Raw genomic sequence first — 17,500 nt, forward strand, 5'->3', positions numbered from 1 at the left:
AGCGTCTCAACTCTCTGCAGGTGTGGGCAGGTAGGCTCCGCCTCTGGAATTCTGGGTAATGCAGTCTGAAGACAGAGCCGCGGGGCTTCGCTGCCCCTAGAGACCAGAAGGAGAACTGCACAGCGACCAGTGTTATTCGTGTTTTGTGTTTTTTAAGGTGACTAACGTGTGACCATGTGGGGCAGCGGTGAGCCTCATAGCAGGAGGGTCTTGGGTTCAAACCTGCTCCAGGTCTCCAAACACTGAGGGAAGGAGCTTCAGCGTTTCCTTTAGCGGAGGAGACACTGGAGCATCCTTTACGAAAGCGGAGGAGAAAATACGTCCCATAATTCATAGCGACCCACGAATAAATGGAATAAAAACTACTTCCTGTTGCTGCGTGAAGAACGCTGTGTGAGCTCAAGATTATGATCTATATGATCTGATCAAAGGGTGTTTATGGCTCTGTGTAAGCTGGGATCAGCGAGGACGGAGGATTTTACTGCACTCACTGAAATCCTCCTCTGGATCCCTGCAGGGAAACAGAGGGAAAGAAGCTGGATTCTCTTTACTCGCCTTGTTTAATAAACAGGGCGCGTTATTGTAATGTTGTTGATCTAACCACGTGCTGTGGTTTATAAGAGACACGCAGCCACGTCTGCCGTCATGACCTCGATCAAACAGCGGGGTTAGCGCACGCGGCGGCCATGTTTTGTAGTTCATTTTCTGCACATTGTAGTTTCATCATGGCGTCACATGGTTACACTGGAGACGAGCTTCAGGTCGTTCACGTCTCAGTGCAGGGGTCTCCTTCTTCCTTCAATCAAAACGTCATCGCGGTGAAGGAAAAGAGGAGGTACAAACTGGTGACCTGTCTAGGTGTTAGCCCCGCCCCTCGCCCTGTGCTTTGTGATGTCATTTTTAAATTAAATTGAGGCCTATTGAACCTATTTTAATGTTTTTATTCGAGGAGGCTGTTTTTATGAATGGAGCCGCTTTCAGAACGTCCTGAATGAGCTTCGTCAATGCCGAAGGATAAACGTCGACTCCGTGAAGCTGATTTGATTTTAAATCGACGCGACAGGACGGAGCGAATCTGTGATAGATTGATCAGGTCTGCTGTGTTGGACCGGATGAAGGTTCCTGTCACAGAAAAGCTGCGATCGGGGAGCAGCAACGATCGCTGATCCGACTGCAGTGATTGAAAGTGATGATGCCCTAAATGTAATCAGATTACAGATGGAGACTACCGATCTGAGCTGATAATCAATCACTGAGTCAGTCAGCTGTTTCAGGTGCAGCAGGAGGGGAGGAGTCAGAGAACACCTGGTAGCCAGCAGGAGTTCAGAATCTGTTACCACGGCAACTCAGACTCAGAGTTGAAGTGGATCAAAAAAGATTAAATCCCGAGTGTGTGTCTGTGTGTGCGTGCGTGCGTGCAGTTTTCACCGACCTGAGCTCTGACTGAACACTGCTGCACATCCTGTGTGAATGTGGAATGCTACAAAACACTTTACACTCACAGTCCAAGTGTTCGTTCTCTCACACACACAGATTGGTCACTAATTATTAATCAAAGATTTCTGCAGTTGCTCTACAGTCAGAATAATCAACCACTGATCGTTACGGACTCTTAAAGACCAAAACTGAAGTTTAAATCAAATCAGACCTCAGACCCATCAGGTCGACTCTGAGCTCGAGAACCTGCTGGGGGTGGATGAAGTTGTGTAGATTCCCACAGGAACACCAGCTGAGGTCACGCATCAAACCTGTGGATTCTGTTGAATAAACGTTCTCCACCTTTGTGTACGAGTCAGAAAAATAAAACACCTTCAAAGAAAATCTGAAACTTTTATTTCTAAAATCCAGACAACTTCCTGCTTTGATCTGAAAATCTCTCTCTGTAGCAGCTGATGTAGGAGGAAATATGACAGGATGATGTCAGCTCACTGTGTGCAGAAACAAAGTAAAGGAAACCATGTGATCAGATCAGAGGAGGCGGAGCTAAAGGTGAACAGCGACTGGTTTTAATTGGCTCAAAGAAACTCCGTCACAGGTAAAACAGGAAACGGCGCCACTCTGATCACAGTTCACAGGTCACAACTAAAAGTGGGCTGCTCTCTCATTGGCTCAGAGTCCCGGGAGCAACCAATCAGTCCACATATGGAAGAGAAAAAAAAACGAAAACCGAAGAGGACAAACATAACGAGACGAAGAGGAAGCTGAACTCCTGGAGAAGACGAGACAACAAAAAGAACCTGGAATAAAATAAAGGAGGGGGGCGGAGCCGTAAGAGCTCCTCAGTCTGTACAGCGGTCACATGATGCCGTTGGTGAGGTACTGGAAGCCGTCGTAAAGTTTGGTGGTGAGCGACCTCATGGAGCCGTCCACCAGCTGATCGATGAGCAGCTGCAGCTGCTCCTCCGTCAGGCTCATGTGGAAGCGCTCCTTCAGGGCGCGCATGGTGCTCGAGCCGTGGAAGCAGGGCAGCTGGGAGCCTGGGGGCACAGAGGGCGGAGTTAGTGCTGTGGGGCAGGGAACCGCCACCAGGAGGAGCTGTGGCAACTCACCTTGCTGCATGATCTCCACAATCTGCAGCACGCGCTCCATGTGCTTCCTGGCTGCGATCAGGCCCTGGAGCATCAGCATCTTGTAGTAGTTAAACATGTCGCCATCAGGCCCGCCCATCACCTGACAGACGAGGCTCGGGGTTAAAAACAACCTGACATATCACACCAAGGGCTCAAACCTCCCACTGAAGCCTCCCTCAGCCCTCCTCCTCTAACAGGAAGCCCCGCCCCCTGGCTGTACTCACGTCCACAAACTCCGCGGTTAGCTTGAAGGCGGACGTCTCAAAGCCGAGGTTTCTGGGCGAGCTGGACAGGATGAAGCCGAAGTCGATGTGGATGATGTGGCCTTCGGCGTCCAGCAGGATGTTCCCGTTGTGCCTGTGAGAAGGGAGGAGCACATTTAGCGCGGCGCTTGGACAGCGTACACAGGCGCGAAGATGTCACAGACTCACCTGTCTTTGACCTGCAGCAGGTAGCAGATGAGGCTGTAGCCGGCGCAGCTCTGCACGAAGTTCCTCTGCGCCGTGAGAAAGGCCTCGGTGGTGGGCGCGCCGTGCTCCTGCAGGAAGTAGTCGAGCAGCGACAGCTGACTCTGCTTCTTCACCTGGTGCAGTGACACGGCGTTCACCACGGGCTCGATCATGCCGCTGTCCGCCGACAGCACCAGGATCTTATACGGCTTGATCCACAGCGGCACGCGCTCCTGCTCCCAGATCGACTGCACGCGCCGTCCGCGGCGCCGTCACATGACACAGAGAGGAGATGATGAGAAGAAGAAGGGTGGAGGGACAGGTGTGAGGTCGTGTGATGAGGTGGTGTTACCTGCAGCTGCCGCAGCACCTGGAAAGCGAGCAGCTCCTGCCGCAGGTCGTCTCCACACTTTACAATGACAGACAGGAGCCTCCAGGTGGGCAGGTGTCCGTACGGAGAGCCCTCCCTGATCCTCCTGTAGGAGACGCACGGGGAGTCATCGTCACCAACACCATCTCCAGAGCACACTGCACGCGCTCAGTAAACCTTAGGACGCACCCACCTGACTTTCTCCTCCCACGGCTCCTTCAACGCCACCGCCGACGGGTCCTCAGGGTCCCGTTTGAAGGTGGTGGGGGCCTGGGCGAGCTGCTCTGAGAGACGCCGCCTGAAACACACAGCATCATTCCTGCAGCTGTACTAACTCGGTGCGCTGCGTCTGAGTCAGGTAAACTGAGGGAAACATATTTCTGTACGTGTGAGTACCGTGTGTACTCTGACCTGATGTCTCCGGCGGCGATGAACACGGGCTCTTTGCTCTCCAGGCTGGTGATGCTGTCCACCGAGAACTGGCTGATGTTATCACAGCTGTTGGTGTGAGTCTCCGGGAGCTGCAGGGGGAGGAGCATGAAGAGTGGGTGTGTGGGTGGGGGGGGGACAGAAGGAGGAGTGGTCAGTGTCTCCACGAGGAAACTGCTCTGCAGACTGAGCTGCTAACCTTCGAGTACTGGGATCAACAACAACAACAACAACAATCTTTATTTATAGAGCACATTTAAAAGCCAAGGGCATGCCAAAGTGCTTTACATAAAAGAATAAAAGAATAAAACAATTAACACTATAACATCAGAGTCATATAAGTGTGGAATTATGTTCACAGGTAAAAACCACTAATAAGAGTAAACTATAGCACATAGCTATAGCAAAGTAAAGCTGTACCATCAAACACAGTGATAGAGAACATAGACAACGCAAGACAAACAGAAAAATTAATAGAATAACTCACTGCAAACAAGGCCAGGATTTAACTGGTAGAAAAAGCAAGTTCAAACAAATATGTTTTAAGCCGTGATTTAAAAGATTGAATAGAATCAGACGCCCGGATGCCAATCGGGAGATTGTTCCACAGCTCAGGTGCAGCTAGAGCAAACGCTCGATCACCTCTAGACTTCAAACGAGATCTGGGCTGAACCAACAATAACTGTGAGGATGATCTTAAAGCCCTCGCAGGAGCATATGAGTTTAAGAGTTCCTTAAGATAGCTTGGTCCTGTGTTATTAGTAATTTTAAAAGTAAGCAACAGAATTTTAAATTGAATACGAAATTTCACAGGCAACCAGTGCAGATCAGCAAGGACGGGAGTGATGTGAGCAAACTTCTTAGTTTTAGTTAGAATGCGTGCAGCGGCATTCTGGACTGTCTGTAATCTATGTAGAAGGGTAGAGTGGAGACCACAATAAAGTGAATTACAGTAATCTAGCCTTGACGTTACAAAGGCATGGATGAGCTTTTCCAGGTCATTGTGCGGGATGTAGTGTTTGGCCTTAGAAATAAGGCGAAGTTGGTAAAAACTGGATCTGACGACAGCAGACACTTGTTTATCAAGTTTAAATGAGCTGTCAAGTAGCACACCCAGATTCCTAACAGTGTCAGAGAAAGAGCTGCGGCTGAACAAGACGACGGCGAGAGCTTCCGCATGCCGCCCCAGAAAGGTGACGGCCATCTTTATTACCGTTGTGTGTGGCGTGCAGCAGCGTGCTCTGACTCGTGTTTTTCACTGATCATTAATGAAGCTGTGACATGACAGCGTCTGAGGTCAAAGGTCAAATAACAGGTAACGGTGCCATCACACAGACCTCACCTCCGTCTGCGTCGCAGCATGTTCTGGAACCACCTCACTACCGGGCTATGACATCACATGCTCACCTCCACCTGCAGCTCTCCGATGTCGTCCACGGACCACGCCTCGTCGTCGTTGTCATAGTTCGGAACGACCGAGAAGCTGCCGGCTCGCTGTTCCGGCGTCATGCCGCAGTCTGGCAGGTTCTCCACAGAACGCGTGCTCCTGATCCGGTTCTCTGGGATCCGAATGGGAACGCTGGACGTCTCAAAGTTCTCACACTCCAGAACCTCCACATAGATCAGGTACGGCGCCTGAGGGGAGGATATAGGTCACATGACTGATGAGGTCATGGGTAACAGGACGTTATCTGACAGGCGTTTCACCTGGGCTGCCGCCGGCGGTCAGCCTTCCGCGGGCGGCGCTGTGAACTCTCACCTTGTCTTTAGAGTTGAGCACCACGGCCTGAGTGTGCGGCACTCGCACCACGTGGTGGTCGAAGGCGGAGGTCGGCAGCCATACGCGGGCCGGCAGCTTGTGGTTGAGCAGCGACAGCTCGGAGATCAAACGCTGCGTCTTCTGCTCTTTGGTGGGCAGCGTGGCGAGACGCTTCCCGATGCCCATCAGAGACTTGATGAACTCCCTCTGAGGGGCCAGGCGCACCGGCTGCAGGCAAGACACACACAGTCAGAGGGCGAGGGGGAGGGGCTTACGGCTCTGCCTGTCACAGCAGACCAACTCAGAGCGAGAGAGAGAGAGGTGAAGGTTTGATGTTTGTGTGTCAGGTTCAGATAAAGCGAGCGAGCTCAAACATGAAGGCCGAGGTCACAATCACCTGACCCCGCCTCAAGTGTTCAGTCTGCTCGCTGAAGTGAACAGTCTCGTTTTTAGGGCACTTTTGTTTTAACGGAGACACAAAATTGACCAACAAAACCCAGAAAAACACAAAAGTTACAAACTGATCCTTATAACCAGCCCGCCTCCCACAGATCACAGTGGGTCACATGATCGCAGCCTGAAGGGGACACGAGACCATCGGTGGGAGGAGCCTGTCAATGATCTGAAGGCAGCTGAAAGCTTCTAAACCCAAACCCAAAGAGCATGACCCAGTAAAGACCGACCCCACCGTCAGGCACGGCGGGGGAAAATCTGAGCCGACAGATGGGACCACACACGGGAAAACCTGAGCACGGCTGAAGAAAGGTCCCAAAACAAAGCAGGGGCTAAGAAAGAAGCACATCAGGGTCACGCGGAGTCCGAGCTGCCAACCTCTGCCCTGCAGGAACTCTGTAGAGGGAGCTGAAGCTCCTACAGAGTTTCTGCAGAGAGGAGCCCAGAATCCTCCGGAGATATGAGCCAGCTGACCAAGGCGTTCTCCACCGAGGACGGATGCGTGCTTTTACGTTCTGTCTCTCCGTTAACATCAAAGTTTCACAAAAGTCTCAGACTGTTCACATCTGTGAGCAAACCTTTTCTGTATCCAAGTATCAGTGTATCCGAGTACTGGCAGTGAGTGGAGACAAACCTGACACACAAACGATGGAATCACGAGGACGATCAGATCCCGATTGGAGTACAGCCCGAGTCCGCAGACGTGACGCTCACGTGTCATTGCTTGAGCACACGTCTGTGACTGAACCAGAACCAGAATAGGAGCCCACACACTTCATTTCCCACAATGCACCTGGAGCTCAGAACAGGAAGCAGCTGAACTTACGGGACGGGAATCGAACTCCAGACTGTCGGAGCTGGAGCTGCAGTCCTGAGGGTCAGAGGACGGGAGGTCAGAGTCATGTACAGGTGTGCTCGCTCTAAGCTCACCTGTCCTGGAGGTTTAACCTTCAGCGGCCTGATGCGTTCAGAAATCGGCGCTGCCTGGGCCCGTGACGAGCCTTTATCACTTTACACGCACGAGCTACAACCTGAGCTCAGCTGGTGTTAAACGCCTGTGGCTGCCTCACCGTTACAGTAAAAGTGGGCGGAGACAGCATCCGTACCGCCGCTGGTGTCTAACAGACCGCACCCTGAGTCGCCCTGGTGCGTCACCTCATCTCTTAAACTGAATGTTCACCATGTGCAGACACACTGCAGGCTGCCATGTTTCCACGGAGTAACCTCCCTCATCATCCTTGTCATCACAAAGCACTGCGAGGCGTCTGTGGTTCTGTTCTTATATAAATAAAGCTGAATTGAACTGATCGGATGTTTGTTTGTTTGGATGATTCCAGATGTTTCACATCGATTGGCTCCAGGTCCTCGGCCACATGGAGCCCCGGTCTCTAATCTGCTCATTGATTGGCCAGTGATGGAGTGCTTCCTGTTTGTTGAAACCTCCTAGGACCTGGGTCCACATCTGTGGACATTTTGGGTTGTCTAGACCACAATGCTACATTTTGCTCTCGGAGGGTAAAAAGATCATTCTTTGTTTCTACATTTGTCGGGTCCCAATCAGCTCAAATAGCAAAGAGGGATTAAAAATGCACGCCATGAGAGACTTTGGGTCATAGGAGGTTAAGAGCTGAAATTTGTTTGAACAAATGAACTCTGACCTGCAGATACCTCCCACAGGGCACGATCACCTGACTCGTTTCACTTCAAAACCTGATCAAAAACCCGGTAAAAGCCGGTTGATAGATAAAGAACCACCAGCTGCGGCGAGTGATCGGCAGCCAGGGTGTTCTGGGAAAACTCCCTTGGTGGGTTAACTGCACCCTCCAAGGGCGGGCTGTTACCTCGTCTTGGCTGGTTTCCACCTTCGGATTGCTCGCCGTCCTCTTCAGGTTGCTGCTCAGGCTGATGCTGACCGTGGCGTCCGACTTGGAGCGTTGATGCGTCCTCTTTGTGGGCGATAGGCTGTGATCTCCTCCCAGGGGCCCGGGGCTGACGGTGGGCGGCGCCGCGGGACAGAACGGCGTCAGGGCGAGGGGGTCCCTGCGGACCCGCGGCCCGGCGGGCTTCAGTTCGTCGGACAGGATGAGCTTCCTCAGCTTGGTTCCCCGGGAGTGGCGCTGCGTGGAAATGTGCATGTCGGACGAGTAAGCGCCGAGCAACCAGGCACACTGCAGGCTGAAGGAGATGCTCTGCCTGCAACGATGCACCTGCAGGACACAGGAAGCAGTCAGCTGATCGACCTTTAACCCCTGCTCTGATTGCGTGTTCAGACAAAACGGCAAGTTTCACCTCGGAGTTCAGATTTAAAGATTTACTTTTCTGGTCTGTCTGCCTAGATTGGGTAACGATTGGGTAGCACTTTAACAATTTCCTGCCTTCATGGACATGGTCCCGCCTCCTTCCACGGGTGAAATGCCATGTTTGGTCTGAACACGCTGCGTGGTTTCCTCCATGCAGGAATACAGAATCTATCGACAGCATTGATAACGTGAGTGATCAGTAACGTGAGGTACAGGTGCCGTTCAGGTTCTGGTCCACAGTCAGAGCGTCACCTGGCCATCGGCGCAGAGGCTGAACGCCTCCATGCTGTGGGGCGCCTCAGGTCTACCAGAACTGACACGAAAACAAGTCATCTCACGTAACCCTAATGTACAGTAATCTAAGGTACAGTAATCTAATGTACGGTAATCTAAGGTACAGTAATCTAAGGTACAGTAATCTAAGGTACGGTAATCGAATGTACAGTAATCGAATGTACAGTAATCTAAGGTACAGTAATCTAAGGTACGGTAATCTAAGGTACGGTAATCTAAGGTACGGTAATCGAATGTACAGTAATCGAATGTACAGTAATCTAAGGTACGGTAATCTAAGGTACAGTAATCTAATGTACAGTAATCTAAGGTACGGTAATCTAAGGTACGGTAATCTAATGTACGGTAATCTAAGGTACGGTAATCTAAGGTACGGTAATCTAATGTACAGTAATCAAATGTACGGTAATCTAAAGTACGGTAATCTAATGTACGGTAATCTAATGTACGGTAATCAAATGTACGGTAATCTAAGGTACAATAATCTAATGTACGGTAATCTAAGGTACAGTAATCTAAGGTACAGTAATCTAATGTACGGTAATCAAATGTACGGTAATCTAAGGTACGGTAATCTAAGGTACAGTAATCAAATGTACAGTAATCAAAGGTACGGTAATCTAAGGTACAGTAATCTAATGTACAGTAATCTAATGTACGGTAATCTAAGGTACAGTAATCTAATGTACGGTAATCTAATGTACAGTAATCTAAGGTACAGTAATCTAATGTACGGTAATCTAATGTACAGTAATCTAAGGTACAGTAATCTAAAGTACAGTAATCTGATGTACGGTAATCTAATGTACGGTAATCTAAGGTACAGTAATCTAAATGGTAAATGGTAAATGGCCTGTATTTATATAGCGCTTTTCTAGTCCCTAAGGACCCCAAAGCGCTTTACATATCCAGTCATCCACCCATTCACACACACATCCACACACTGGTGATGGCAGCTACATTGTAGCCACAGCCGCCCTGGGGCGCACTGACAGAGGCGAGGCTGCCGGACACTGGCGCCACCGGGCCCTCTGACCACCACCAGTAGGCAACGGGTGAAGTGTCTTTCCCAAGGACACAACGACCGAGACTGTCCAAGCCAGGGCTCGAACCGGCAACCTTCCGATTACAAGACGAACTCCCAACTCTTGAGCCACGATCGCCCCAAGGGGTACAGTAATCAAATGTACGGTAATCTAAGGTACGGTAATCTAAGGTACAGTAATCAAATGTACAGTAATCAAAGGTACGGTAATCTAAGGTACAGTAATCTAATGTACAGTAATCTAATGTACGGTAATCTAAGGTACAGTAATCTAATGTACGGTAATCTAATGTACAGTAATCTAAGGTACAGTAATCTAATGTACGGTAATCTAATGTACAGTAATCTAAGGTACAGTAATCTAAAGTACAGTAATCTGATGTACGGTAATCTAATGTACGGTAATCTAAGGTACAGTAATCTAAATGGTAAATGGTAAATGGCCTGTATTTATATAGCGCTTTTCTAGTCCCTAAGGACCCCAAAGCGCTTTACATATCCAGTCATCCACCCATTCACACACACATCCACACACTGGTGATGGCAGCTACATTGTAGCCACAGCCGCCCTGGGGCGCACTGACAGAGGCGAGGCTGCCGGACACTGGCGCCACCGGGCCCTCTGACCACCACCAGTAGGCAACGGGTGAAGTGTCTTTCCCAAGGACACAACGACCGAGACTGTCCAAGCCAGGGCTCGAACCGGCAACCTTCCGATTACAAGACGAACTCCCAACTCTTGAGCCACGATCGCCCCAAGGGGTACAGTAATCAAATGTACGGTAATCTAAGGTACAGTAATCTAAGGTACAGTAATCTAAGGTACGGTAATCTAAGGTACGGTAATCTAAGGTACAGCACTCAGTCTGTCCCGCAGTTTCGACGCTCACTGCACTCGGAGCACTGGCAGCTCTGAGTTTAGGACAAGATTTGGTTAACGCTACACCCCACCTGGTGGTCACCTGACTCAGTAGGAGACGCTCAGAGAAGCTTAGAAACCAAACGACACCGTTACCATCCACCAACAAACGCCCCGTAACGCCTGGCCACACCCACCACATAGGGTTTGATGGCGTCACCGACGTCCTCGTCCATGTGGATGTACATGTTGAGCAGCTGCGGCAGGTAGAAGTCGACCTCCTCGTGCGGGAAGCTGAACAGGCGGTTACCGATGTAGGCCTGCACGCCAGGCTCCTTAGAGTTGTGCAGGTAGGAGATCGCCATGGAGACGTCAAACAGCTTGGACTCGAACAGGCGCAGCAGCCACGACTGTTTGGAGGGGTTGTGTCTCTGCCGCCGCCGCGCGCTCTTGACTGAGCCTGGCGCCGGGCCCTCTGGGTCGGACGGCGGCGCATCTGGTCCCTCCTCGCTCTGTGATAAGGTGCTGTCGGAATCCACCTGACGCAGCTTCACCTTCTGCAGCACTTCCTGACACGCCCGCTGGGCTACCTCGGCATCAATCACCAGGCTGAGCTCAGCCACTCCCTCGTTGATCACGCCCAGGGGAGGGGTAGTAGCCTGTGGGGGGCCGCAGGAAGAGGACGGCGTGGAGGGAAGAGACAGCGAGGGCGAGGAGGAGATGGAGGGCGAGGGGCTGTTCTGATCCGAGTGGGCGGGGGAAAGATCCAGCTCAGCATCCTCCATCATGGCTGCCAGTTAGCTCCACCCTCTGGCACTGAAAGACAGAGAGGTCAAAGGTCAGGCTGTGTGTTGTCAGTTTAGCTGATTGGTCAATGAGTCAGCGGCGAGGGGGGGTTGTGTGGCGAGCTAGGCACCGGTCACAGGAATGACGGCATGTTCACAACCATCAGACAACATCATCAACTGATCAATCTGCTGATCGATCATGCATTACGAAACAGGAAGTGCTAATTTGCAGATCTTTGCTTTTCAGCGTCAGAGTAAAACAGATCCCAATCAGGATCAATCAATCACTGCTCTGCTGCTCAACAAAGACATAACAAACCTTCCTCTGAGCAGGAGGAACTATTTTCTGTCTACGTCTACACTCGCCGACCACAGGAAGCGTGCAGCTCGCTCACGTCACAGCCGAGGAGAGAGACTGTCTGAAACAGTTACAGGTGAGAGCGCACCTGAGCAAGTCTCTGAGCTTCAGCCATATCAAATAATCAGTTATTGATCAGAGAGACTGCCCTCTATAAAACAAGCTCAGTCACACAGCAGGTGTGATGCTGGGGTGGGTGTGGTTTGTGTCCCTGATCCCTGGGAGGTGCGCTCCTCACATCATCAATAAATCTGGCCAGGCATTCACATGAGGGGCGAAGTCTGCACGTGATCAATCATTAACAGGTGATTTACAGAGAAGAAATAATAAAAAAGCGGAGTGAGTCACCAGGACAAGTGTGTGTGTTGTAAGTTTGACAACCCCTGTCCGCTCAGTTTGATAACCACGCCCCTGTGACTGATGACGTCAGGGGCCTGATAGGGGCAACCTGAGTGCGTTGAACTGGTTTCAAGTCAGGTGAGACACCTTCAAAACACCCACACGTTTATCTTTGTAGCCCCACCTCAGACCACTTGAGCTGTACAGGCGTGACCTCCCGGGGTCAGAGGTCATCGGGACCAGAAATCAGCTGTTAGCCTGGCATTAAACTAACAGGCCATTTGATGGCTGACCGTCAGCTGTCCCAGTGACCCTATTCTAGCTCTGAGGCCGCTGTTCCCCATATTTGCTTTGGTCCTCTAGTCAGCTGACCGTCACCAGGCCGTTAGTCAGCTGACCGAGCGGCTCTATTAGCTGCAGCCTATTAGCCTAGCTTAGCTTAGCATTAGCAGGCCAACTGTTGCTGCCTGCGCGCAGTCCCCTTTTAAAGCTCCGTGCTAAGCTAACATTAGTAGCGGTGCGGGGACAGGTGAGCCCAGCCGGTGTGCTAACATGTCCAGGTGTTCCCAGGTAAGCTCTTCTTACCTGGTGATGCTCAGTGCGCGTGAAATTATGTTTTAAGTCCAGCTCGGGTCCATTGATAGAGTCCGGCCATCGTCTCAGCCGCTGCTTCTCTTCTTCCTCTGCGCTCCTCGGTTCTCTCACCGTGTCTGAGCAGCGCCCCCTGAGGCGGTGAACGGCCATTGCAGCGCCTCAAACCATCACAGAAATCCCCCCAGCAGGGTCATTTCAACACAGGGCCGATTTTAGCCCATTTTTGGGGGTGCTTAAGCACCCCCAAAATGAATCAAAGCACCCCCAAAGATTTCTTTTTTTTTTGACAATATTTGCTGTTTGTGTGACACACTACTAAAAATATAAAAAGCATACAGTACTGTACTTGTTTGAGACGTTACATTTTAACAACAAAAATATAGATAAAATGGTTTGTTCCAGCTCTCCCCTGCTCTGGCTCTAGCGCCGTTGCTGCCAGAGCGATGGTGGCTGAGACGCAGCGGAGCGGAGGCGTAAGTGCCTGGCTTAAAACAGGACATATTAGCTGCATTTAACCTTCAGTTACTCTTTATATAGTTGGTAGGAGTCAGAACATGTTTCTTTTTAGCTGAAAAACATTACACCAGGTAACCTGCAGTGTTGGAAATGTGTTTTTCGGCGATGTTTGCTGCCCTACAATCCGTCCTGCTCTGTAGTAAAATCAGCAACATTTGACCGTCCTGTTGCTCCCATTGAAATGTATACAGCCTGTTTAAAACCTAAAACTTAAAATTGTCTGCAGCCTGCTGTTGTTACCACTGTCCTGTTTGAAATGGATACTAACTGACTGGATGCCCATTAACCTTATAACTCCTGTTGTGTGTGTGTGTGTGTGTGTGTGTGTGTGCAGACAGCCAGGTTCATAATGGATATAAGGAAGTCTTTTTTCAAAAAAAAGAGCCACATTCAGATAAAAGTGTAAAATCAAATGATCCCTCAATCAAGAATAATGTTGGATCAGTGTTTCAATATTTATATCTTTTATTAGATGTTCGTGTGGTTTGGTTATTTGCCTTTTGGTTTAAAGTACACTGAGAGAGGACTTTTTCATTAGTGATCTTAATAGTATTTTTTTCATATTAATGTAATTTTTCATCTAATTGAATCTATTTGTGTTCGATTGTCAGTCCAAAGAGGGAGAGAGGAAAGAGGGAACGTGAGGAGAAAGTACAAGGTCAGGAAGAACCAGGTAAGCAAACAGACAGGGAGCAGTGACAGGCAGAAACTGTGAAACTGACAAAGAGAAAAACCTGATTTTACTCACAGTCTGGAAGTTGTGTCTCCCTGTATTAAAGCTACTAAACAGAATCTGCTAAACAAACTGGGCTGAAACACTTTGAGCCTCTTTAACAACATCCCAACATAACATTATCATTGATCGGGGAGATTGAAATTCATGATATATTTGTATGTGGTTCAGCCACAGCTCTACTAAAACCTCAGCCAGTAACAGGTCGGCCAACCTTTGGACCGTCCAGTTGTCTGCATGACTGCCGCAGTACGTGCATCACATGTGCTCACTATCAGAAAGAGCCAAACAGCCCTGGTGGAGCGAGGAGCTGTAAAGAGAAGCAGATGCTCTGTTTCTAAAAATGTTTTAAGCTTGTTTCAAAGATTCTGTACAGCAGCTTTAAATGTTTTCCAAAAGCACACAGACACTTATCAGTGTTTCTCACACTTGTTACAGTGTGGACCACCTGAGAAAAGGTCAAGCTCTCCTAAGCACCACCATGAAAGCATGAAAGTCATAAATCTTACAACACAAAATTATTATTATTAAATTAGTAAAATTAGTATCTGCAGTAAAGATTTTTTCATACATTGTATACATTCTACCACAGGCAAAGTTGCCTCCATTTTTATAGTTTTTATTAATATTTTGTAATAATTTATTCTGTTTTGGGAGTGTTTTTTATGTGTCTGTATTATATTACACACACACTTTAAAAGTGAATCTCTGTCCAAAAAATGCACTCAGTTTACTTCTTAGTCACTATGAGCATCATTCATTATTCTCCCAGTAATTAAGGTTAGCATATGTATGTTTTTTATTCCAATCCATTCTTCTTTAGCAGCATTTAAATAACCTTTATCAGATTTGATGGTTTTGTTACAGACTTTTCAAAAAAGTGTTTTTCTTTTCTTTCACAAATGTGGGATTAAATTGTGTTCAAATGTGCAAAACAGTGATGTCATGTTTTGTGACTCGGACCCAGGCACAGAGAGACTTGATGAATTTAAGAATCTTATGATTTAATAAAGAAATTTGCAGACTTGCACAGAGATGGTAAAATTATGATGACTGATAATGGAGACGAAGACAACAGACGATGAGGACAGGGAGGAGCAGGGGTTTAAATGCACCAAGGAGACATTCAGAGAGAACTCGGGACAACTGGAGACATTTAAGGATGCAGGGACTGACAGAGACGGGGTTTATCTTGCCTGGCTGGGCAGCTCTCTGGGTGCTCAGCACCCCCAAAGCTCTGATCCTAGAATTGCCCCTGTTTCAACACGTAACTGACGTCAAAGACTCCGCCTCCTCCGCTCTGTTAAAAAATTTAAACACCACCTGGGTCTGGGTGCAGTTCCCCCCTCCAGGGGCAAGGGTACCTAGACCCGGTTCGTAGAGTACGCTTGGGGAGTGTGATCGTGTGCACAGCGTCTCTTTATGTCTGTCTCCACGTTGGTTGAGTGTGGAGTAAGTGCATATGAGAGCATGAGGGTGGGAATGGATGTTTGTGTCTGTGTGTGCCTGTATGTCTGTGTCTATATGTCAGGTTGGGTGTCAGGCGCCACCTCTCTGGGGACATCTCAGGCCCTCCAAGGTTTGGAGGCCTATCTCCCCCTACCACCACTTCCCCTGCCAGTGGCGGACTCCCTCAGACATCGGTGCGTTGGTGGTTCTTTGTGTCCGGGGATGGGCGTCCAGGTACACACCGGCTCACTCCTTGGCGGCTGCTGAGTGAGCCCTCATCTGGGACTTTCCTCAGCTCTTTCTGGGACAGTGGCGCAGCTGCCCCTCTGTTGGTCTTCCTTGGTCTCTTGTGTTCTGGGGGCCTCTGGATGTCTGGAGTTTTGATCTCCTCCATACCTGCTTCATGCCCTGGAGGACGGGGCTGTGGCCCCCCCACACCCTCTAGCAGATCATTACATGAAGGAACCTTTTAAAAAAAACAAGCGTCCATGCTCACAGGTGTACACACGGGTGATCACACCCACAAACTACACCCTTTTTGGCTCCTACCTCAAAGCACACTGTGTTCTGTTGATCTTACGTGCTGCACAATAATGTTTAACATTTAGTATTTACTGTCATATTCCCATATATCATTGTGATGTTGTTTATTCTATTACTCTTGTTCTCTTCTGCTTGTTTTCTTTTTTCTTTCTCAGCAGGTGATCCAGGTGATTGATATATGCATTTTTTTTTTCTGCTCATTCTGTTGGTTTTTGTCTTTTGCCCTTCTCCCCCGTCCCTCTTCTCAGCTGTTTCTCTTTCCCTCTTTCTTTCTCCCCTTCTTTCCCCCAGTCAAGTCTGTCCCATATTCAGCAAGTGAAAATAAAATAAACAATAAAAGGTGAATCAAATGGACCATTACGGCAAGGCTGGGATGGTCAGTTTGGTAAAGTAAATCCGTTGGGCATCTTTCTTTGCCTTTAGACAACAATTCTGATGCAAAAGAGCCAAACGGGACAGGCAGAAAAAAAAAAATTTTTAAATTATTATTCAGAGAGCTTCAAATGTTTTCATGAACATCACACAGCAGCACAAAGCTGTTTCATCTCCGCTCAGATGAAAAGGTGTGAGCCTCGATGTTTCGCAGTCCCCGTCTCTTCTTCCAGTCCTCAGCTCCTCAGGCTCACCTGAAGATTCTCAGGTGAACTCGTTTTGCACTCAGCCATTCACTGCAGTGAAGTTAAACCCGTACACTGCTGTGTGTGTGTGTGTGTGTGTGCGTGCAAAGGAGTGCTTAAAGGTTACAGTGGTGCTGAGGTCCAGTTGGCCCTACCAGCGCCCCCCACTGGCCATAGGGTGTACAATCAATCTATTTCACCGAGTGTTCTGGCGTCTCACAGGTGATCAGAGTGTCAGCTCTCATATTTATCAGCAGTTTATCACAGAGAGGAGAAACTAAAAGTTTACAGCAGCTGCTGGTGCTCAGATGAGACGATCAATTGACAGACAGATAATCTGCAAACAGCAAAGCAAAGCTGAGACAGAAAAACAAGCCGCAGCATCTTTGTGATAAAGTTTTAATTTCAGCTGGCGTGTGAACATTAAAGAACATTTTACAGACGTCATTGATTCAACAAGAAAAGCCTTTGATCTGATTTTTGTTTACTGAGTTGAATTTTCTCTCAGACAGGAGAAGAGCAGGTGAGTTTAACCTGGTAGTGGAGCCTCTAGTGGCTGAAAGGAGCATTACAAAAACAAGCTGCTGTGATCCGCTTCACCTGAATTTGGAAGTTCAAAGTTGACCTGAAACACATGGCAGTGTGGAATAAAGCGTAATGGCCCTTTAACCTGCTCTTCCCAGGCTGGATGGAGACTCAGTGAGGAAGCTTTGGAATAATGAACAAAACATGGACACATCTGCTGAGGCTCAATTCCTCCTCATGGATTCTGGTACAGAAACACCGATTATATCTGATTCTGTTATTGATTATCTTTATGTGTGTGTGCTGATCTCTGCTGCACTTTATGTTTTTTTTCCTGCGGCCGATGTGATGGACAACAAAGTTATTCTAATGCGTGATGGTGACACCAGAAGTTACATGGAGATCAGACTCCTGCCTGAGCTGTTCTCAAATGTGTTTGGACTCTGAGGCTCAGGATGATCATGGCTTCACAGCCAGATGTCGGAGGTACAGTCTCCGCCGGGGTACCGC

At 48.9% G+C, this 17,500-nt stretch overlaps 3 protein-coding genes across 6 annotated transcripts in view; all 3 read right to left on the minus strand.

Annotated features, from left to right (window-relative positions):
- Nucleotides 1–93, minus strand: part of myo1eb (myosin IEb) — a 19,462-nt gene extending 19,369 nt beyond the window's left edge. The window contains exon 1 of the mRNA XM_082552717.1: nucleotides 1–93. This exon is cut by the window's left edge and continues 203 nt beyond it. The gene's annotated coding sequence lies outside the window, so the exon portion shown is untranslated.
- A 1,717-nt stretch (nucleotides 94–1,810) lies between these two features.
- pi4kb (phosphatidylinositol 4-kinase, catalytic, beta) lies at nucleotides 1,811–12,731 on the minus strand. Of its 3 annotated transcripts, XM_082550730.1 has the most exons (13): nucleotides 12,599–12,731; nucleotides 10,726–11,344; nucleotides 7,872–8,237; nucleotides 6,857–6,901; nucleotides 5,578–5,805; nucleotides 5,226–5,453; nucleotides 3,801–3,910; nucleotides 3,583–3,687; nucleotides 3,372–3,495; nucleotides 3,002–3,267; nucleotides 2,795–2,927; nucleotides 2,550–2,670; nucleotides 1,811–2,477 (listed from the first exon to the last, which is right to left on the minus strand). In XM_082550730.1, exons 2-13 carry the CDS (start codon nucleotides 11,314–11,316, stop codon nucleotides 2,296–2,298), a joined length of 2,499 nt encoding a protein of 832 aa, XP_082406856.1. In that variant the 5' UTR covers nucleotides 11,317–11,344; nucleotides 12,599–12,731; the 3' UTR covers nucleotides 1,811–2,295. The 3 variants fall into 3 exon arrangements, with proteins under 3 accessions (XP_082406856.1, XP_082406854.1, XP_082406855.1); XM_082550728.1 differs by having other exon boundaries at nucleotides 1,811–2,670; XM_082550729.1 differs by lacking the exon at nucleotides 6,857–6,901 and having other exon boundaries at nucleotides 1,811–2,670.
- Nucleotides 12,732–16,850: 4,119 nt separating this feature from the next.
- Nucleotides 16,851–17,500, minus strand: part of selenbp1 (selenium binding protein 1) — an 11,642-nt gene continuing 10,992 nt past the window's right edge. For both annotated transcript variants that reach the window (XM_082551691.1, XM_082551690.1), the window contains exon 12: nucleotides 16,851–17,500. This exon is cut by the window's right edge and continues 120 nt beyond it. In XM_082551691.1, the coding sequence (XP_082407817.1) occupies nucleotides 17,458–17,500 (43 nt within the window). In that variant the 3' untranslated portion in view covers nucleotides 16,851–17,457.

This window comes from Aulonocara stuartgranti, assembly GCF_965226115.1.
Source record: "Aulonocara stuartgranti genome assembly, chromosome: 11".
Classification (NCBI taxonomy): domain Eukaryota; kingdom Metazoa; phylum Chordata; class Actinopteri; order Cichliformes; family Cichlidae; genus Aulonocara; species Aulonocara stuartgranti.

Excerpts from the sequence above, each read along its gene's own strand:
- pi4kb (XM_082550728.1), bottom strand. The coding sequence starts at position 11,316 with ATGATGGAGGATGCTGAGCTGGATCTTTCCCCCGCCCACTCGGATCAG. Across the intron at positions 5,454-5,577 it reads TGCTCAACTCTAAAGACAAG|GCGCCGTACCTGATCTATGT; the intron begins GTGAGAGTTCAC and ends TCCTCCCCTCAG. Across the intron at positions 3,268-3,371 it reads AGGTGCTGCGGCAGCTGCAG|TCGATCTGGGAGCAGGAGCG; the intron begins GTAACACCACCT and ends CGGCGCGTGCAG.